The 22,992-nt window shown below is 42.5% G+C and overlaps 1 protein-coding gene across 5 annotated transcripts in view; it reads right to left on the bottom strand.

The window, feature by feature from the left end:
• Positions 1–22,992, bottom strand: part of SHANK2 (SH3 and multiple ankyrin repeat domains 2) — a 331,195-nt gene that overhangs the window by 1,292 nt on the left and 306,911 nt on the right. For 3 of the 5 annotated variants that reach the window (XM_075425300.1, XM_075425301.1, XM_075425302.1), the window contains 4 exons: positions 15,554–15,613; positions 15,187–15,317; positions 13,743–13,854; positions 10,214–12,623 (listed from right to left, as the gene is read on the bottom strand). In XM_075425300.1, the coding sequence (XP_075281415.1) occupies positions 10,214–12,623; positions 13,743–13,854; positions 15,187–15,317; positions 15,554–15,613 (2,713 nt within the window). The remainder of the gene's footprint in view (positions 1–10,213; positions 12,624–13,742; positions 13,855–15,186; positions 15,318–15,553; positions 15,614–22,992) is intronic. The other 2 variants (XM_075425304.1, XM_075425303.1) reach the window with 1 other exon arrangement.

Raw genomic sequence — 22,992 nt, 5'->3', positions numbered from 1 at the left:
TGGCCTTTTCGTGGTTTAAAAATGAAACAGTCTTTCTATGGTTCATAAAAGGACTTCTGTGTCTGTTTCTTTCTACACAGAAATTATATGCTGGCAGTTTCACCACAAAACTTAAGGAGACAAAATACTTGTTAGTGTGCGTGCCCAGAGGTGATGTAGTTGCAATCAAGTCACCAGCACCTATCTCTTGCCTAAAGGAAACTTCAGATTACAAGCTAAGCAGACATGAAACTTGCCGAGAGGCCAGCTCTGATGCCGCGTCTGACAGGTGGGTGAAGGAGCAGATGGGTCTGCTTTTATCTATTGGTTACAGAACAAATTTAGAAGCAAAAGATGCAGGTTCAGGTCTGCTCATATCATAAAATGCTTAGCTCCACAGCCTTCACTTCTCATGAGAAATCTCTGTCAGTCAGCATGCACGCTTCAGGATCTTCCACTGAACCCTTGGGTGCCTGAACCTCCAGAATTTTTAACTTTTCAAACAGCCCACAAACTAGGAAAACCTTCAGACAGCTGATTTCAGGCACTTCCAGACCAAAGGAAGGATTTGTTTATCCTTGAAGCGATGCTACGGACTCCAGAGGATGACCTGGAGGATGCCATAGTCAGATTTCTAACCCAGACCCTGACTGCAGCCCTCTGTAACTGAGCGCCAGATTGGCCCCGGGCCTGACCCAGCATGCCTGGGCAGACCTGAGGATGACTTGGGTGCGCGACGTCAGATGCAAATGCTTTCATTAACACTGCAGAGTCACCACTGTGCAGATCTTACAGAGCCGAAGAAAGAGCGTGGTTCTGGAGCCCCCATATTTAAAGTGCAGCAGTCTATCCCTAATCACTGCTTAAAGATTTTGTGTCAACTGCCACCAAACGAAGTACCAAAAATGGTCCACACAGCAGGGCTCAAACCCCACATCTGTTCTCTCTGAGGTATGTCCCTCACCGCTAGATCCGCTTTATAACCAGGAGGCCCTCTCCTGCTCCTCTGCCCTCGGTAACCACGATGGCTTTACTGTGGCTGCTCAGTAGGGTTTTCCTGTCTCACTGGATCTGTCCCCCATGGAAACGTCACTGTGAACGCCCACGGAAGTGACTTGACTTTGGTCACCCACATCCTGAATAGAAGAGTGGTTAAAATTTTCAATAAAAAGATGGTGGTACCAGCATTTCCTCATCATCTACTCTAACCTGCTCCCCCTGTGAAGTACTCATCCGTTATCAAAATGAAGAAATGTAGGCAGCTAACCTGAGGCAATGATAATGGGCTGTTCATCCCTTTCTCTCGTATCAGCGTTACTGCAGTCCTGGCAGTACTGAACTGGAGACCTTCTTCAGCGTCTTCTTGGTTTGCTGCTGGCTGCTGTGAGCCCTGCTAGCTACATGTTCCCCACACCACGTCTGGGGCTGTGGCACATCATCAACAAACCTAGACATCAGGTAACCTACAGCACTGCTACACGGAGATTCAGAGCACGCTCGTATCACAGCGAGTCCCATTCAAATCAAGCTCCGATACCGTGTTATTAGAAAAGCACTAAGAATAACTGTTTGGAGAACGTACATGCTATTCACACGAGCAATCCCACTGCTTTCCCACAAATTGTTCCATGTATTTCAATGGGAACAGGGGGATCTTTTTGAGAGTTGAAAGATCGGTCCTTCACTTAAAACACAGTAGGAACAATACTTTTAGCACTTATGTCTTTGTAATTTAACAAAGAAAGGAAACACTTGGCATGGTTTTGAGTGTTTCCTGTGATTTGTTTGGAGCTTAATAGCTTTGTCTTCCAGGACTGGAGCTAAGCATTATTACAAATAAAAAGTCTATGCAAGAAACCATGAAATTCTACTAACCAAGGGGAGCAAGTTATTTCTACCCACTTTAACTTAGCGCTAAGAGTCTCACACACTTTCATAAGGCATGATATAATTTTAAATCAACAGAAAACCTGCTTGGAAAAAGGTTGGGTTAATGCTATCCTTGTCACTGTGAGAAGAGCAGGATGAGTTTTGTATAAATGTGGAAATGTCTCTCTATCTGTATACCTGCAGTTACCCTTTTACTTAATTTTCCTGTCTTGCAAATACTAGAAATTATGGTTTTGTATTCGCTTGCATTGTGCCAATATCAAATGGATGATGAACATCTCTCTTCGGTTACACTAGATGCCGAAAGATCACTTCTCTTACTTGACTGACCACGCCAGGCTCAGTGTACACCTTCTGCTTTGTAACTCACTTCTGCTGCATCTCCTCTGTATTGTTCCTTTCATAGACTCCCTGCCCATCCTTGTTCAGCAAATCATTGTCTCTGCTCCTTTAAAGAAGGTATATTAAGCCATTAAAACAAAATCTCCAAATGTAAACTGTGTGCTCTTATTTTAAGTATTCCTTAGACTGGTGTTACCTAACCTTCTCAGACCCATGGGCAGTAATACTGGGTGAGCAAAGCAATACAGGCAACGAACGTAGTACTTTGCTTTCTGTCAGCCTGGATCAAAGTAATGGCTTCGCATGGCTACAAGCAATATTAAAAGATCTGAGGGCATCTTCCTTTTTTTCAAGCTGTAGGTTCAGGACTACTGACTGTTAAAATACATCTCTGGAACACTGATATGAAATTTTTTCATTTTAGCTGATTAACGAGGTTTCAATTTCAGCTCAGTTTAAACTCACATCAGTACTCCAGCTTTTATAAATATTAACCCTTACATGAGCAAGCTCAGAGCGCTTCGTTAATATTAACAGGCTTAACCCTACAGCAACACGCCTTCTTCAGGAAAGTTCTACTGCACACCCGGGAACACAGACAAGCCTGTGAGTCAGTACACGGCCCCACGGCCGAACCAGCTGCCCTGTTCAGGCCCAGTTTCACCCACAGCAACTTGAGGTCACTGCTGCCTGCAAAATTATTCAGCAACCTGCAAGGCTGCGTTTGTGCTCGGTTCCCAGCTGCTGTGCTTCAGCCGGTTCTGCTATCTGCTTCACACACAGACACAGCCCTCACGAAGGTTGTGCCAGTCTGCTGAAGCCCACAGTTGCATTTCCAGGCTTTCCATTCAAAGTCTTTCAGGCTAAGATTCATTTTTTCCCCTTTCTTTTTCCCTTCTTTCACCTGCCGTATCAACTCCAGCATGTTACAGAGACTGCTGTACTGTATTTATAATCCAAGGGAACAACCACGCATATTTGTATAACTCCTATGCATCCTCAGTTATAATTTATGACATCTCCAATACAATCTGTAATGCAGATACAGCCTTGAAACCATCAGCTGTCTTTTGCATTTCATGGTTGATTGGTATCCTGGTCAGTAAGGAGCAAGCGCATTCCAGCTGGAGAGCAGGCATGGTTTTGTTGTGTTGTGGGTTTTCCAGATTTTTAATAAGAGCAATTTCTTATGCCTTATTTGATCATCTGTTACACTAAATATATTAAATCCATATTAAACCTGCCTAAACCCAAATTTCATTTTAAAAAGGTGAAAAGTCTGATAATTACTTTAAATAAAATTTGCTCTAGTAGCATCAGCATATGGTAGTAATTTATAAACATTTGCTGCTGTAAGACTGCACTGATTGCAATGCCTATTATGTTGCCTCATATTAAAATCACCATATATAATTCCATGTCACAATGATGCGGCCTCCAAGTATAAAAGCCACAAAACAGCTCGCAGGCAAGAAATTCTTCTAAATTTTGAATTAGATTTGCAGGATTTTAAATTTACTGTTAACTTAATATCAGAAGCAAATCAGTGAAGATGGCACACTGCAACAGCCCCTAGGAGCCTCCCATCCAAAAACCCAAAAACCCCATTATGCTCTCATGGGAGCTGTTCTACCCTGCAACTTGCCAAAAGGCTTGCTGCTTCTGGCAAAGCTCTGCCAGTCTGTCAGAGGAAAAAACCTCTTCTCCAAGAGAACCGACAAGTGAAACGAGTCCCTGCATAGAGGTACTGTGGGAAGTTCACTTTTTACAGATTTTTGAGAACACACAAACCCAAAACTTTGCCTTCATCTCTTATAGTATTTTTACTTTATTTTTGGATTGTCAAAAGAAAATTGCATGGTAGGAAAGTAAGACATTAATTGTCTGTTTTGGGGGAAGATTAAGAACAAGGGCTGATGTGATGACTGGCAGGATACAGAGCTTCTTATAATAGTGTTATTTTAGCGAGAAGAATTGAGAAATGGGTAGCATCTGTTGCAAGCAACACTGTTCAGTTGGAGTGAAGAATAATGACTGAGGTTCGTGGGAGTCTGTTCGAGAACAACAGTTTCCATGCGAATGGCACAAATGTCTGGAAACAGGCAGCAAGGGACTGGTGCTGACGAGGGGCAGACGATGAGGAAACGGCCACAGCCCTCTCTCCTTGGAGAGCTGCAGGGAAAAAGGTCATGGGAAGCTGGAAGGAGAAAGGAGGAAATCCCACAGCTTCCAAGGACGAAAGACGTGACGGTGATGACCGCAGCAGAGCTTGATTATTTCAAGGGCCAGTTTCTCTTTACTTCAAACCTCACACAGGTATGTAAAAATACGCTAATCATCCCTTCCCACTCCTCCATCCACCCCAAAACACCCTCCAGAAATCCATCAGAATTTGGGCATATTTGAAAAATCATGTACCTTATAGGTGCTCAGACATAAGTTCAGGAATCTGGTCTTACGTGCTCCTGTTATCAGAACGTTTGCTCAATACTTCTCTGATGAAAGCGGCCTTTATTTCAGCTTGAGGTGATGCCCTATTTGTGGTTTTAGAATGGCTACCATTTCTGGATTAGGATGATCTAATCCACACTGCACTTTGTAACAAAGTCAACACCAAAATCACTAAAATGCAATAACAATGAGTGAGCATTAAAGAGAAGCAGAATGTACAACACAGAATACTCTATGCTCTATGGTTGTCACTTACTTCATGGCACTTCAGCATGACCCTCTTCTGACAACAGCAGTCATGAGAGCAAATAAAAATGACAAAATGGAATGACTGAAACACTGCAAAAATTACTGACAAAGCAAGCAATCCTGTGAAATTGGCTGACAAACGGTTAACAAAATGAAATGACTCTAATGGCACAGCAGTAAACTGACAAATCAAGGCTTGAGAATTAGCCCACAAGATACGTATTTCACCATCTGCAAAATCCAGACCCACTTTACAACAAACCAAACGTAGGATCAGTCCCTATGCAGGACTCGCTACTAAGTGCAGTTCTGCCTTACCTGTTTGTGAAAACACAGGAACTTTTACAGATAGTAAATAAAAAAATCAGAGATGGACAAAACCCCTGGCCACAGTTTCACTCTTAAAACTTGCTATGCCAACACAGTACCGGTTATATCTCCTAGAGGACTCCATCCTGCACAGCTAAGCATCCTCCATAACTCCTATGCTTACAACAAGCATTTCCCACTACCAGGAGTGACGCCCAACCTGCCACAGCAGCCATGGGGACATTGTGCAAACACAGCCAGAGAAACATAAGCACCGTTTGAAATCCAAATTGTTTCTCCCTATGGCAAAGCTATCGATCATTTTGGTATGGTGATGGCAGAGAGCAGCAGCAGTTGCTGTTCATTACTCCTTATTAGTACACCGGAGTCATGGTGGAAGGATGCTGTTTTCACTGGGGGCTGTGTTTCTTCTCCTTCGCAGCCACCGGGTCTATTCTGCGTTAATCACGCTGACATTGTTCAGTCGATCTTGCAGGCTTGCACTTGATCATTATGTTGCTAAGCGACTGCTGGGTTCACAGACAGAGTGAGCGCTCCTCTCTTAACCTGATAGAAACCCCTGCATTAGTCTTTCCCCCATTTCTTTTATCAGCTCCATATAAAAGTCAGTAGCCTTGCAAGTGAATTTATAGCACCGCTAAATTTATAGCATCTTGGTTGATACTGCCGTTACACGTCCTGTCCTCCACGCCCCGCTCACGGACAGCAGAGCATCTCCCGCTAAACTGTGGAGCTCCCCCAGGCTGAGTTTTCCCATCTCTGCCCCTGTGCATATCCAAATTTGGAAATGGGAATGGTGACCAAAGCTCATCATGAGGACTTTAGCGCTGGGTATTTGGGTCACATGGAGCCCCGTATCCAAACACCCTCAATCTCTTCTGCAAGGAAGGATGTGCAAAAATGGAGGTCGGATGTTGTGGCCTGACGACATGGATAGACAAGATAAAAACCTCTATCACCAGGACTGATCTCCAAAAGTCCTTTAAGTATGCTGAGCCAAAATTGTTAGTGGGATTAGCTCTGTTCTAGAACCTTCTGATCAAACCTTTTAATTATGCCTTTGTTAGTACAAAGTAAGCAAGCACATCCTTTCGCTTCTTCCTCTTTTTCCTTTCCCTACCAGTCTCCGTTTTCCTATCCCATGGCTGGTCACTGCCATTGAGAAGCAGATGGTTTCCAGCTAAACGCTTCCATGCTCTATTTAAAAATCTTGAAACTCGGCGTCTCCATAAGAACCATGGAAAACTATAAATACACCATGTAAAATCATTGCTAAAGCAATGTGCAGAGAAAAAAAACGAGTCTAGGGTCTTTTTTCATGTAATAATTGAGAGAGAAATGCTGCTCAATACTGTAGAACAATCTCTTCCTAATCCTCATTTATCATAAACATGAAAGAAGATATTTTTATGGGTTTCTGTAGCAAGCCATTACCCAACTACCTACAATTTAATTCACCTTTATGCTACCCTAATGGGGCAATTGCCCTGAGTGAACTACAATTCTATGGCTACTGGCTGTGCAAAAGTAACTCCCAGTGATATTTAGGATTGCTCTCTGGGCTATAACTCCTTCTATGTCCCAACGAGCAAATGTGTATCTTTAATTTCATCGGGCTGCTAGTGCTGCGAACATAATCCAAGTGAGTCTGTGAACGATGTTCCTATTTATACCACTTCCCAATACCTCTCTTTGGCTGAAGGATATGAACAGGCATACTCATTTTTTTATCACTTTTCCTAGTTAGCAGAGCTAATGAGTTGTTCTTTAATTTAGCAGAATCCCCGCTTTCCATGAGCTAAACTTCCTTGCTCCCTTTCTAATGCCATCTCACAGAAAAGGGTTACAAGCTCTGCAATTGGCTGTCCTAGGCTTTACAGTATTAGTAAAAAATCAAGAAACTCTAAGAATGTTAGCTTTAAAATTAAATATTAGCTTTAATACTTGGAATTTTGGCAAGATGGTATTCCTTGGTCATAATATTTGACAGCTTTGTAAAAAATTGTGTCAGTCATGTAGTTGGGCTAGAAAGGCTGTAATTTATGTAACTTTTTAAAAGATAAGGCAGGAGTAAAAGCAGTAAAAAAAATGCCTTTGTCTGGGAAGCATTTACCATGCATCCATCACTTTTATGCAGGCACCTTCGAGACCAGAATTGAAATTTAATGCAGACAGCGTGGGGCATAAACATGCATACCACAACAAAAAGAAATCATCACATTTTCTCCACTGTGATAAGTTTTGCTATTAGCCTCAAGCTCCCTCTTTCACACTCTTTATCAAGCTCAGAAATCAATCCTCTCTCATCCGCCCCCGGACCGTGGAGCCGTTAAGCTCGGAGAGAGGGAAGGTGCCGGCCTCGCGCCAGGGGTGGTCGGGAAGCGGGCGCAGGCGCAGCCCGGCAGACAGGAATTGCCTGCGGCACCTTTTAAAGCATCCTTTTAATATCTGTAGATAGCTGGGTCTCTTCTGCTGTCTCTGATTTATTACTTAGCTTAAAAAAGAAATCTCGAGTAACCTTTTCTGATCATTTTTAGTATCTCCAATTCACCTAATTGTCTGGAGCCGCATTAAAAAATTGTGTAATCCCGTCAGCTTTGAAAACAGAAGGAAACAAGATACAGCCCTCTTACCTTCCATGCCCACCCAGAATTCTGTGGAGGTGTCATTTTCTTCCACAGTCAAATGGCAGCCAAGAGTTTTGCTGCTCTACACCGCTGTCAACTTTTCATATTTATGACCTCCTAGGTCTTTCGGTATTGTTATATCCCAAGATCCTCTCTCTAGTTTGTAAAGATGCTTGTTTGGGTTTACTTTTCAGGAAAGAAGTAGGATTTCAGCCACACTGAATTAATGCTTTGTGTGGTTTTGTTTCCAAATTGAGCCTCCGTATTCCATAATGAAGTCTATGTAATCTGCCAAAGCTGAGTTCTAAGACTTGAAAAAGTTACAGGACAGAAAAGCAACATAAGTTCTAACACTGTCCAAATCAGATCCTTCTCTAAAATGTAACATATATGGGATTGCTCTTGCTTTACATGACAGTTTGCTTTTCTCCAACGAAATTACATAGTAGTTCAATTTTTTTTCCAGCCTTTATACCTGTTTAAATGTCTTTTCACAAAAATGATGCATCTCTATTTGCTTCTACTTTTCATTTTCCTCTCAGAAATGCAGTACTTTGACATATTTACAGTAGTTGCTAGCCTCAGTTATTTTCTAATAAAATAGGGACAATAAAGCTCTCTGCTGTAACCTGGAAATAACTATCAGTTTAAATATAAAACTTGATAAATAATATTATACATATGAAGCTAGAGGCAACATGTTCATATGGCTTAACAGGAAAGACGATCAAGCTCTAGCAAAAATAGTATTCCTGAAGTCATAAGAAAAACAATATGAAATGAAACTGTCAGAGTCATCTGCAAGACAAGACTTATGTAAATTCAAGCATAGTGCACAAGTATTGATTTTATGCTTGCCTCAGGTATTCTCAGATGTATAATGCTCAGCTGCTGCGCTAACTTTCTTTAAAAACTGTCTTCATCAGGCAGCCACTGGACACTGTTTTTCTCGTATAGATTTCACTGTATTTTTCCTCATGTATTCACGCTTTTCCTGTACAGACAAGTCAATTTGTACTCTAATCAAGTGCCACTGACAGGAATTCCAGAATTTCAGTGAGTTTTTCCATCTCTTCATTCTAAAAGTTGTATAACCTCCATACCTCCCTGGCACCAGTTTGTCGACTTCCGTCTTGCAGGAAATAATAAATCCCTGACTCTGAGGCTTTTGATCACACTGTTTTCAGAATGAGCAATCATTTGCAATTAACAGAGCCACCCTTCCCCTAAAACCAAATTATCTTCATGCATGCAAAGAAGGGTGGCTTTTCAAAGGCCAAGTTATTTATTACCCAGCAGAATAATTCCAACAAAATTTACTTACGTGGTATCTTTTTTAAAAACCAAAGTCAGCACTGCATTTCTGCAAAAAATGCATATCTGTGGAGCAGCCCGGGACAAACAGTAGGCAATACTTCAGTAAAAGGTGCACTGAACTGCTGTACATAAAGCCAAACCATTCCACACCACAAAAAGAAATACCTCAGGCTCTCAATAAACCTAACAAAATCACCTTTTTTTTTTTCTTCATGGGCAGGGATTTCATGATACTATATCCACATTCCACACAAACGTGACTCCACAATTACTTGTACATTCACCCAACACTGTCTGACTATTGTAAGTTACTTCTCACTTAAGTACTGTTGGCAAACCAGTTATACGCAAATGCCTTGCATTGCACTACCAGGGATGCTGCTGGTGGGAGAAATAAGCCATGTCGTTCAACCTGTGAACATCAGAGGCTGTTCACGAACAAGCATGTGCAACAGAAAGCAAGAACTTAAACCCCTTAATATTAATGGTAGAGATCCTAAATTAACTTATTAGTAGTAACATGAATAGTGCAAATTATTTCAACGACTGATTTTCTAAGATAGCTTTATACTTCATGATCAAGTGGATTATGAGAGGTATCAGCATGAATCAAATGACATCACACAGTGAATGCGAAGTAAGCCCAGGCAAAAACACTTTTTTAGCTGTTTGAAGCCAAGGTAAGTTATGGGACTGAAGAAAAATTAAATTATCACCACATTTTAAAAGATAAATTTTTAAAAAATACTGCTATCTAAGTAACTCACATCAAAACAACTGAAAGATTTGTGGAAACTGTCTTTGAAGTTGGAGAACACTGAGAAAGATCCTAAGCTATGGTGTAGACCACAGAAACGTTGACAATGTTGGACATTCTTCCCTGCTGTTTGTCACAGACTATTCATTAAGCAACTATGTAAAATAGAGCGTACATTCTCCTTTAATCTATGCAATTTACACGGGAAGTTAGTGAAGGGATGGACAAAAATCAAGTCTTTATTAGAAAATTATTTAGTTAATTACATTACCTTGTACTGAGACTTGCAGTTTTTGTTCCAGTAGGTGACTCCAATCCTTCCCCTGGCTTTGAGGATTTCTCTCTGTTCATTTGCTGGAGTATTGAGTTCAATTCACTAATCACATTAGCCTTTGGGCCTGAGAGAATTGGGCTTTTCACCTCCGTCACATCACCCCATAGCTTAGATGTCCTTTGGGGAACAACTTTAGCCATGTTGGGCTGTGCACTGATCGGAGGTGGGGGCGGAGCGGGGGGAGGAATAACAAAGCTGTCTACAGTTTCTTCAATTAGCGCATCCTTGTAAAGTGCATTGCTTTTGTTGATTATGGGCTTCATTTTTGGCTTAGGAGGTACTGGGGGTTTGTCCACCAGAAATGTTTGCCCATCTGCATAGACTGTACAAGTATCCACGTTCTCACCCCCTTCCGAGGATAAGGTAGAGATGCTGGACACTGTTGAGATAGTGCTGGTTGTCTCTAAGTGATGGTCACTACTACTTCGACTGTCTACCTCCTCAATCCCAGAGTCAGTGACGTTATCAAAGCTGTCAGGGGGTGGCAGAAAGGAGGCAGGCAAACAGTTTGAAAGACCCACTTGCTTTTTACTGTCTAAGGAATTTGTTGACTGGCTGGGGGCAAATGGCGTGGCTGAAGGCGTGCCATTTTTCCTTTGCTTAATCAAATCTGTTAGAGCTGAACTGGGAGCTGCGCGGTCGTCGGGGATATCAAAGCTGTTGGCGAACTCTAAGGGGGGTGGTAGTGGCTCAGTAAAAATAAACTCTTCATCGATATCAACTGATGCTAAGGGTGGTGGAGGGATGCGAAACGGCAAGATGACAGGCTCGTCGACAGAGCTCGCTGCTACCATGGTTTTGCAGGGAGATGCCGGTGGCTCAGGCACAGCAGGCACGTTCAGCTCACTTTCCGCTTCTTCGCTCCCCTCTGGCCTCTCTGGTGGGGAGTTTTCAGGGTTTGGTTCCATTTCAGCTCTCTTTTCCTCTTCATCTTCGGGCGTATCATCTGACTTTGCTGTGTCCACGGTATGGACCATTAACAAGCCAGCTGACTTTTGCTGCGAAGTATCCACAATGTTTATCAACATGTTTTTCTTCTCCTCCGCTTTCTTTTCTTTCCCTGCATCTGTTTCATACTTGTTCTCGGTCTCCTGTCGTCTCAGCGGGCCACGAGTATTTTGCCTAGTGACAGTAGCAGTAACAGGAAAAGTCGTTTCAATATTGGGTCTCAGCTTTGTATCGATGTAAAGCGGTTTATTAAGGTCAGCTTTAACAGCGTCTCCTTTGCCTGGAATCTGCTGTGTTTGTTCTTTCATGGCTCTGTCCCTGGCAGAGAGAGCGAGGGCTAGTGGTGAGTTTGGATCTAATAGCTTTCCTGTGACTGGGTGAACGTAATTATCTGAGCTGGATGCATTCGTGGACTTAGCTGCCACTGTACTGTTCTCAGTACCTTTTGTTTTGGATGAAGCATTTAATGTCCTTGAATCACTTTGATTGCTGGGTTCACTGCTGTTGAAAAGATTTTCAGGCTCTCTAGGTGCGGGAATCGGAGATGGTGACATCAGCTGTCTAAAACCATCTTCACAACTAAACATTGCTTCATCGGTAAATTTAGATTGCCTCATACGTGGTGTTGGCGGTGTTAGTCCAACATCCTCATCTCCTAGGTCTGTGGAAAGGAAGGCTGGAGAATTACGCCTTGCTTCCAGCCTCTTTTCCCTGTCCCTCACTGCTCCCGCAATGGCTGCTGCAAATGGACTGCTGACACCTAAGCTGTCATCGGGTCGGAGCTGCCCAGGTTGCTCCGAAGACTGAGGATCGATTTCCATGCTGCTCCCTTGGCTGCTTTTCCCACTGCTGCTGGTGGACGGCTCTTTCACAATAATTGTCGGGATTGGAATGGAGCAGGTCTTTTCTGGACTGTCTTCAACATTGGATTGTTTCACTAGCATCCCCTTCCGCCTTGCTGGTTTGGCTGGCACATAAACTGCTTTGCTTGCAATCTTCCCAACCTCAGAATATGGGTTTTCCGGCATCTGACCCCTCTTCCTGAAATTTGCCTGAGCTGCGGCACTCCGACTGTACAGGTCTTCAGAGTCCAGAGAGTATCGGTCCAGTTCTCGTCTGTAATAGATCCCCTTGTCCCTTATCATTGTTCCCACATTCTCAGGTCTAACCAAAGAAATTTTTGAACCTGAATTCTGATTAAACGGAGGTTTAATAGTTCCATAGCTCCTTGATGTTGGGGATTTGGGAGAGTTGTACAGAGAGGGAGAAGGTGGTGGTGGTGAAGGAGGTAAGGACTGTGGTGGTGGTGGGATATCTTCAGAGGTGTCAGGCATTGAAAGACTTCTGGTAAACTTCAGCATAGGAGGAGCCAAAAACTGCCGTTCTTCCTCTGTTATTCCTAAAAATCAGAAAGCACAGTTAACACACTGTATTCCACTGGGACCCCTCATATTGTACTATTTCTGCACCCACCTAAAATGCCAGGGTGCATTTCACACGGCACGAGGCATATGCAAAATTATGAAAGAGGTCTTTTGGTTGATTCCTACCATAAGTATTCTTTCTTGTTGAGCTTCCAGAGACCCAGATGCCAGAATTAAAAAGGATGCTACGGAATTTTAATTAAAATGATCATTGATGTGTAGTCAAATGTTTCGGTTTTATGTATTATCAAGGTAGCTGTAGAGAAGCATATTTTCTTTGAAAATTATTGAACAGGGAAGACATTCTGCGCAGAAGAGTAGCTTATGCCTTACTCTAGCACTCTGTAAATGCATACAATAATGCAACTTAGCAACCTCATGAATTTTTAAGATGCATCTGAAACTTAGTAAAGGGACTGCAAAGATTCTATTGGGGAAAAAATTCATAATGTTTCATTTCAAAAGATGACATTACATTATTACAAATATGCTTTTAACATAAATATACTGGATAATATTGGGATAATTCAGATGTTAATTTCACATCAGCATAATGTGTTTCTAAATTGCTAAATATCACTACTAAGATTACTACCAAGAACAAAGCAAGCTCAAAGTTGGTCAACTTTTTTTTTGCTCTTTCGTAAAATCATCTATTGTCATCATTTGGAACGAAAAAGAGGTGAATTTTATTCCGTTTGATCAACAGGGATTCCTTTGTAAACTGCACAGCATTACAATGCTTTTGCCTCAATGACAAAGAAAAAAGGAATAACATTTTGCCCTAGGTAACGCGTTACAAAGGGCTGTACTGATCTCTTTTTTTCCCTCTTACTGCCTTTCCTTGTTAGAGGGAACATTCTACAGAAAGGAATTAAATAATGATTTCATAATACTTGCCTACTGCCATCAAAGCAGAAGGTGAGAATTATATCATCTTACACACAAACATATTTTCTTATGAACTTTGTATAAAAATTAAACAGTCATTCATTGAGGTAAAGATGCTGGAGAAATATGCTTTAAGACAGAAGCAAAGTGACTAAAAGTATGTGATTAACGCACAAGCAAACTATACATGAGAAGCATTTTACCTATAGATTTTTGTCTTCTCATTGTACCCCGAGGTATACCCAGAAAAGGACCTTGAGGACTCCCTGGTACAGTGGGCGTCATCACAGCAATACCCTGTCTCTCATACATGGACTACAAAAAAGCAAACAAAAAACCCCACAAGCATTAAAGCATGCAAGTCTTTCTCTCACATGTAAATAACTCTTCTGTCATATCTGCTAATCCACTATCCCTTTTACTTAGAATTCTTATGAAAAATAACAGATATGGTATTATTTTTGGGGAGGAGGTGAAGAGAAAGAGAATACTGGGCTTTATTTACGTGTTACTAAAAAGACAATAGTTGTAAGTGGAGTTAGTTGAAATTCTTAGCAAGGTAATATGTTAAGTTTCCAGCTCATTTTGTGTGCTGTAAGAAAAACAAAGCACGAGCAATTGCATTTTGTTTCATTCACTTCCAAAAATCTAGCCACACACTGCATCGGTGTTAGCGTTCACTCTGCACCAAGCTGCGTGCTGTCGTTGCTTCCGAAGAACAGACCTGCTCTTGCACAGATTCAAGGTGTCTTGTGCAAGGTTCCACTGGCAGCCAGCATCTCAGCGAGGAACTGAGGAACACCACCTGAATCCCAGCGCACTCCACTGTCCCCCCTGGTAGGTCATCACAAAACTATCTGTTTTCTGCCTCTCAGAATAGCCTTAATTTCCTTCCATCCCAAGCTCCTGAGAACAGCAAAGTGATTCTTGTATCGGGACTGATGCTCTTTTGGAGGGTGGATAATGGAAAAATAAATCTAAAATGCAATAAAAATTATTATTTTTTCACATGTAAAGTTCTGCAAGAGCAAATTCTGTAACTGAGCAATCGAATTTCAGAGTTCTGGAGTTCAAATTTTTAATACGTGCTGTAGTATTAATGTCAATTCTTTCCTTACAAATTATCATGTATTATTTACCCAAGATACTACATATGCCACCAGGAATAATAAAAAAAACTGCAGTAAGAGAAACTTTCACATTAGTGGAAATTGTGTGGCTGCACTAACTCTGGTGCTGGAACTGAAATAGCACGCCTTGACTTCCAGCAAAGTTTTTTAGCTTGGGTTTAGTGTTGTGCTTACCCCTGCAAGTTCAGAATTTACTGGTGTCTCACCAGCTCAGATTACAGGCAGAACAAGTTCACCTCTGTTTGAATAACACTGAGGTAGCAAAGCTGTTGATGTGATGGTCTCAGAATAAATATAAGGACATAACGAGAAAAGTTTTATAGGGCTACACAGACTCTTCTGTTAAAAAACTATTACTAGAAACACAGAGTAGACCATGCCTTAAAGTTACAAGATAATAAAATGAGTATATAAAGCAATGTTGGTAAATTCGTTTCTGTTGTATGCCCTGCGTGCTGCCAAAAGACCCTCTCCAATCATTCAGAAGTGAACGCAGTACGTCAGAGCTACCACTCACATTCATATCTGTAGCTGAGGGAAAACATCTACTAGAAGGCCGCTGCTTAATAGTTGCCACTCTTGAGTCCACAGTTGCATTGTCTGCAATTCTTGATGGCTTGGAAACTGGTACTATTTCATCCACCTTATCTGTAATATAAAAGTATTCAGTAAAATAAATATCATTTGTCCAAAAACTGAAAATTTAAGTATTGCAAGGTCAAAGGAAGAGATTTACTTTTCAGAAAAATGCAAAGAAAAAGGTTTTTTTGGCATTTTAACAAGGCAACGCTTGAGCATCATAAGTCGTGCAAGCCGAGCACTTTTTATTGCTGCTACATAACATGCATGCTTTAGTTTTAAGCCTGCATGCATTTAATGTTTACTTAGTGTGACTCGAAAAACAATCCTCTTCTTCAAACCTTCAAAATGTGAAGGGAGAATATCTATATAGAAATGGAAAGAAGACCTTTAGAAATAATGAATCTGTACAGCACTGTTTCAAATAGAGATAAGCAGACTGTACTTCGTCATCAGAATTTCAGTGATATTTTGGACAATAACAAGTACTCCAGAAGTGCTCTTTTATGCCTATTCTCCTTAAGTAATCACATCCTAATTTATTCACACTCTTGGATTATTAGCTTAGCATTAGTAACTGCATCATTTGTTTAAATGAAACTTTTATATGTATTTTCTCTTTTTAATAACTGCACAGTCTGGGAATGTATTTAATTGTAGTCAGAAACAGACCAAATAGGCACAGTCCAAATCTGAACGAGCATTTCAACATTTGGATTTGGGATTCTGATCTGTCATATGATGTGATCATAAAATACAGGGAAAACTTTAATCAAGATCTTCTGAAGTTTAGAGTGTTAGTTTTAGCCCCATCTTCAACTCTGGTCACAAACAGGTTCATCAGTATTTAATATATAACGTTACTCCCTCAGACTGAAGACCTCAAAGTACCAGATAATCAGCTAATTATAGCCTGACAGCTCCTTTTATTGCCACTTTTACTACTACGAAAGTAAGGCATGAAGAAATTAAATGACTAGCCTAAGCCAGCAGAATAGTTCGATTTTTGAACCCGTACTAGAATCCAAACTTGAATCATACCAACAGGTTTCCTTACTATACCTTCCCTTGCATTTGCTTTCCTAAGAAAGCATAGACTGCTCTGTATCACGTTAATTTAGTGTCTTTTCCGTTGAAGTTTCACCAGAGGATTACTTCTATAGCCTGTGGTATTTACATGAGTGAAATACCTTAGCCTGGCTCCTAGGCTTCCACAGTGTGAGTCCGAGCAATGTTACTTTTCAGCAATTAGATCCACCTCCCAAATGATTATTTGCTTCAGCAAACAAGGACAGCTGCTTCATTAGGACACTACAGACTTAAAACCTCCAGGTGTCTGGTGGTCTCGAGATGGTGTTACTACGCCAAGTATCAGACTTAGGGATTTAAGTTTTACCTCTCACTGGAGAGCAGCGCACTCAGGGCCCTGGATATGGATATGGATGGGAATAAGGCAGGAGGAAAAGAGCTTGTGATCCCTCTAAACAGTAGATCTGGCTGATGCAAGGATGGTATTTTAAATGGGAGAAGAAGAGAGGGAAGAACTTTTAGCCTTCTGGTTAGGAAGAAGGTTGTCCTAGAAGTGGATATTTCAGTGTCACAGAGGGTGAGGGAGCAGGCAGGAAAGGAAAGGTTGAGCAGAATCAGTAAGCTGAACACTGTTGAAAACTCTCACAAGAGTAGAGTTGCCGTTTCTTTTCAATTGAAGTTAGCATTCAATTTTTTTCATTGGTCTGCTTTATTTTTGTGTGTTTGAAATCATCCAGTGGAAGGAGAAAAGGAAAAAAAAATCTTAAAATCATCACATGTATTCAAAAACAAAACAAACTTCAAGACACATTTCATAAGACTGTAATACAAACTGTGAACTTCTGAAAGAAAAATATCTGCACTTCTGCTCAGCAAAAGGCATCAGAAAGCAATGGTGTAACCATGAACATTCGACCTATACAGCAAAAATACGGCTAGACTGTAGAATTGCACTCGGGGGATCTATCACCAAGAGCTTCGACTGGGCAAAGATTGCCTGTTATGTCTCTCCCACCCTTTTTATCATCCCAGAAGCCAAAAAACTGCTCTTTGGGATACAGAAAGAAGGAAGTTTTGGAAACTGAAGCACTAGGTACTCCAAATCTGTAAATAAGAAATATAAATATACCATGTAAGAACTGATCCCCTTTATTTTTACAGACACATGTAACCATATACCCATTCAGACAACAAAAAGCTACAGGGAGAGAGTGATGAGGCTATGACAGACACTTGAAAAGCATGAAAATATTTGTTTGGGGATGAAACATACATACCCTCCGACTGCACTGATTTTGCTAGACAACACTAGAAGTCAGATTCTCATTTTAAATCTGACCAAAATATCAGTTGGTAGTGATTCTTAACACCATCTACTACTTCCAGTTGGAAAAAACATTGTTTTGTGTAAGCTTATTGCAGGTTTCTTGTCTGTAGACAGGTTCTGGGTCCATCTCATCCTATAGCTGCTCCCATTCAAGCAGTGCTTTGTACCTTGCCACATCTAGCTAAAGCACTTAGAAATGGGAGAGGAGAGCACGTTAAAGCTTGAGCTGCTTTGCAAGGAACTCTTTAGGGGCTCCTCGCGTAGTATTTCGAACGGCAGCACTGCTACATCTGCGCAGCTTCTTCTTTTGCTCTACTGCCTTTGATCAGAAAGCAAAGGTAGAGTGGAAGTTGTCACTTTAAAACTACAACAAAAAAATCTGAAGCTACAGAAGCAGCCAGTGTGTGGAACGAGATTTATCCTAAATGGCAGCAGCTACATGGCGGGTCCTGCTGAATACGTCAAAATCTTAGCATCTGGCCACAACTGCACCACGCTTTTGAAGTGAAAGCACTATGTAAAATAAAAACAGTCTCACTGTATTATCAAATATGCTAATTAGGCCAAGAAAATGAACTGGCTGAGTTGTATTTAGCTTCATTCAAACTCATCCCAAAGAAATAAGACGTAAGCATGTTGGGACAAACTTTCACTTGCCTTTGCCTTAAGCTAGGCTGGTCATATCCACAGTACCAGTGTGCAAACCATGTATGCACCAGAAACACACGTTCAAAGGCCGCACATACTGGAATAATTTGTCAGGCTTACTAATCGGCTTCTCTCCCAACCTCCTTGTGAGCTTAAATACTCTGCAGCATGCATTTCTCGTACCAAAGAGAGGGGAACCTTACAAGCTTGTGTTGGAAATTCACTGAGGATACCTTTACAAACAGTTTCAACAAGAGAGATACAAAAAAGCCACCAAATGGGTGCAAAAATCTGCACCTGGTGTGAGGTGTGTCGACAGCATGGCCAAAGAAGCACGCCTCCAATGGTATTCTTAAAAGGAACGCAGCTGGAGGCAGGTGGAAGGGAAGAAATCTTCTGTAGCGGAAAAAGCCTACATCAGAGGTTGGCCACGCCAGCTGCATTTCGTTGTTAAACCGGTCTTTTAGCAAAGTACAGCCACAAGCACGCACGCACACACACTTATAAGGGAGCAATTTGTGGCTGACTGGTAGAATAACAAAATACTATCTGCTTTATTCTGAAAAACTTCAGTCTCGCAGAAAGACAGGGAAGAAGAGTCTATGGCCCACTGGACAGAGAGCACAGCTCAGCTGTAATCACAGAAGAGGATTTTGAGGCCTACAATTATTCTCTAGTATTTGCCAGAGGAGGAATTCATCACTGCTTTGCCGTATAAACTCTTCTGAACCTTTACGAGAAGTCACAACGGTACGTTGAGAGTCAAACACAGGAGCCATGCTACACCTGTGATAACTATTACCACCGCTCAAGGGGCTCCTGGTAACAGCATCCTTTCGGAGAACTGTCAGGGATATCACATGTATAAGCCAGTCTGATGCCTCTGCATGCATACAGCAGTTTGAGTGCCACTATATTAAATTCCCCCGAGAGAGGCAGCACCAATATATATAAAATAATTTATTGCAAAGTGCATTTCCATCTGCCCTGTGGGTTACCAATTGCACCCATGCTCTGCTCAGGGTGCCAGCCCTCAGGAAATTAGACGGCCTAAAGGCACGGGAAGTAGTTGCATTTGATCAACATGTAGGTCGTCTCTGCTGAAAAGCTCTAAATCATGACACGGTAGCACCATACCCAACAGCATGTCACGACTTTTATGTTCTCAAGAGGTCTGGTTGCTAGGCAAGTGGCTTTTTTTTTTTCTTAAATAATTAATATCTGTGATAATTACAGGGGACAGTCTCCTCCTAACAGATTTGTTGCAGGAGATGGCTCTTATCCCCGTAGAACACATTGCTTAGTGACTCCTGTTTCAAACCCCCAGACTCTCTCAGAGGAAAAATTATAATGCTGCCCATCAAACCACCAGATCCATCATAAAAGGAACTTTGAAAACGAGAGTCAGGTGCCTAGATAGATCTGGTGGCACGTCACCACACAGGCCCCAAAAGATAAGTATGAGGTATGATCCTGGCAACATTACTTATTCTACGACATAGCCAAGACATGTGGATTAGCTCCACCGAGGGTCTTAGAAAGTGAGCTTGTGAGACCCACAGAGGATAAGAATGATCATGATCCGGTACAGGCTAACCCCGACACCTCAGGCTGGCATGCCAGAAACACCAGGCAAAGACTGATCGAACACAGTTTTGGAGGCGAGTACTGCCAAGACCTGTATACTTACCACCAAGTCCAGAATGCTTGCTCAGAGGGGATGGGATAATGGAGAAAGAAAACTCAAAAAACAGCTGCCTCAAGAAGTGACTTGTATTTGTAAGAAAAGCAATGAATGCCTGGCACAGAGTAAAAAAATGCTCGTATGAAGTTAAAGTGAAAGAACAGAGGCAAATGTTCTTCAAATACCAGCAGCACACATCGTTAACAGTGCAAATATAAACTACAAAATGTTAGACTAATCTAGTCAGCCAGAATACAATGTTAGCCAATGTAGGAAATGGTTGAATTCTGCCACTGATGGCCTTATGGCTAAGAATTAAAAGGACAGGCACATTAAAAAAAAACCCTAAAAATCCTACAGTGTGGTTATTTTTTCTTCCCTCCCCCTTTTGCCTGGCGTGTAGGCATGGGCAACGAGGCCCTCTCGGTTATGGCTCTCTGCAGCCGGCCACTGCGACAAGGCAGCGTGGCCTGCGGTGGTTCTCGAGAGTCGCTCGTCCCTTCAGCCCCTGGTAAGCACACAGTGGAGGATGCCACTGAGTCCTCACCGGTCCATGTCGAGGCACAGGTTAACTCGACATGAGGGGTGGCTCTTTGGGAGATGCGTGTTTCAAGGACCTGCGTCCTTGGCTGCTTGAGGAAAGCTAAAATCTCTGACAGGTAGTTATGGATGGCTCTTGTGGAGGTAGCCACAATGCCCAGCTGCAGCTCCATACGGCCCATGGACTGTGACATGAGACCCATGGACTGCGCATGCTCCCTCTTGATATTTTCCAGCAGCTGCACAATCCTACTGTTGGTTTCCATCAACAGCTTCTCTCCCTCTGTTAGCTGGGGCTGCCCTCTCCAACCCCGATCCCTAGGGACAGGCTCAACACCACGGTGCTCTTCATTCATTTCATCATTTCCCTCCTCCTCCTCAGGAGAGTCACTTTCAAACTGAGGAGTCCTACTGAGTGACTGATCCCCGGGAGACTGTATGTCCATGGTACACTCCGGAGTCCGCGCTGGTGTTTGAAATCCCTCAAAATCCTCCCCAACGTTGCTGTGCGTTTCAGACGAGGACAACGGCCACTGCCAGCTCTCTGTGGTCCTGGCCGGTGAGTCTTCGTCAGAGGCAGGCACCGAGGATTCCTGTTCTTCGGCCGGCGTGGACGGTGAGCTCCCTCGGTGACGGCCAGCTTGCCCCGAGGATCCAGGAACCTCCCCATCTTGCTCCCCAGTGACATCTGGCAATCAAATAGAGGAGCAACAACCACTGTATCTGAGGCCAGGCAGATGGAGGTATCTACATGCATTGGACAACACATAGAAAGAAGCCAGTTGGGAAGCCAGAGTGTATGTGTTTGGGCAAACGGAAGGGCAGACTAAAGTTTAGTGACTGCATTGGGCACGTGGCAGTTGATGTTATTAACCGCTTTTGGCATAAATGCACACTGTCCTGTACCCAGAACACACACAGCCATGCTGCATCCCAAGGCAGGAACTACCAATTCACCTCATCGTGACTGTGACAGGCAATGTCAGTGAACCTATGGAAAAGCTCACCTATGCACTGCAGTGGTGTCAGTCAGAAATCCCTGGGATGAGCTCAGGGCCAAGGGTCCAATTGAGCTTCCTGGGGTGCCAGATGTGCTCCACCACTGGCTGAGGGCAGCCCTTTGTTGTTCTGAAGCACTGCTGGCTATCTTCGCTTTTGTCCGACGTCTCACGCCACCCCCACCCCTAGTGCACTCTCTCCCAAACCACTGCTGCAGCACGAGGGTGGCCATCCACAGCATTTATCCCGCGAGCAATGCCCTCCCCAACGTTTGCCTGATTTTCTTGTTCTTTTCTCCAAACAGTAGGTAACGCTATCTGAGGGCATTGCTCACCAGGATCTCATCGTCTTCTGAAAATAAACTTAGTCTTGCCCTCCCCTGGCTACCTCCTCCCTTGCCTGAGGGCACATGGTGGAAATTTAGGTGCAAGTGCTTCTCTGTGGCAGCTTAGTGTGCAAAGAGGCATTGTCACAGACGTTAACGAGGAGGATACCATGTATGTGCTTACTCTAAATCCTCCCCTACATAAAATGTGCTCCGAAAGGCTAGAAATGGCTAAGCTTTTTGCACCCACAGCGATCACTGGCTCAGTCGAGCGTGATCTGCCCAGCCCCATTCTTCATTGCATGAGTCAGTGGCCATAACTCTCACCCTTTCCATGCTTCAGATAAAATAAATGAGTCCACTTTGTTTTTTTTTTTGGGGGGGTGACAATTTGGTCATCAGAAATTAATCTGGGGCGGTCTGGGTAAAATGTTGCAGTAGGGTAGCCCAAAGAGCCTGCATTCCTCACGCTCAGGCAAGGGATACGCGAGAGAAGCGCTGCTGTTGGTACGAGCGTGACCTGACCAGCAGTGGCTGACTGTTGCCAGCTGGCCAGCTGTGCTGCTCACGCTACAGTGGTCTGAATGCCAGAGCAGTGTCACGCCTATTCTCTGGCATCTCAGTCTCGACAAATGTTACAGGATTAATTTCTGCTCTTTGAAATCCTTTATCTGCTGCTCTTCAGACCTCAGTTTGGAGCTGTATGCTTACATCTGGAAGGTGCTGTTGAGGTAATGAAAAACTTCTGGTTTTCTTTATGAATGAGGGGCTTTTTGTTTGATTTTTTTAAAATTTTATATGGTTTTAAATGAAAGCTTCTTCTGACAGACCCAAGGATCCCTCTTGCTATATATCAGTCCCTGTCTACTCTCATCCTAATGCAGCACTCATTATTTCTACACCCAAGTGCCTCCAGCATTATACTGCTCTAAAAGAGATTCTGTGTGGCTTAATATAATTATTTAAATGCTAAAATAATGGAAATTATTAGTGCTTTTAGCATATTCACTACTTCAAAGTATTCACATTCAAAGTATTCACATTCTCTCTGCGTCTGCCTGGACTGCCCAGTTGCATGTTTTATGGAAAGTGAGGATGAGACTGTATTTGTAAAAAGGCATGAGCTCCTTATGAAAATGAATTTTAGGGACAAACTGCCATGCAATCATTGGCTCTTCCACTCCATGGAGAT

The sequence above is a fragment of the Opisthocomus hoazin genome, chromosome 7 (assembly GCF_030867145.1).
Source record: "Opisthocomus hoazin isolate bOpiHoa1 chromosome 7, bOpiHoa1.hap1, whole genome shotgun sequence".
NCBI lineage: Eukaryota > Metazoa > Chordata > Aves > Opisthocomiformes > Opisthocomidae > Opisthocomus > Opisthocomus hoazin.
This window is presented reverse-complemented; position numbering and strand designations above follow the sequence as displayed.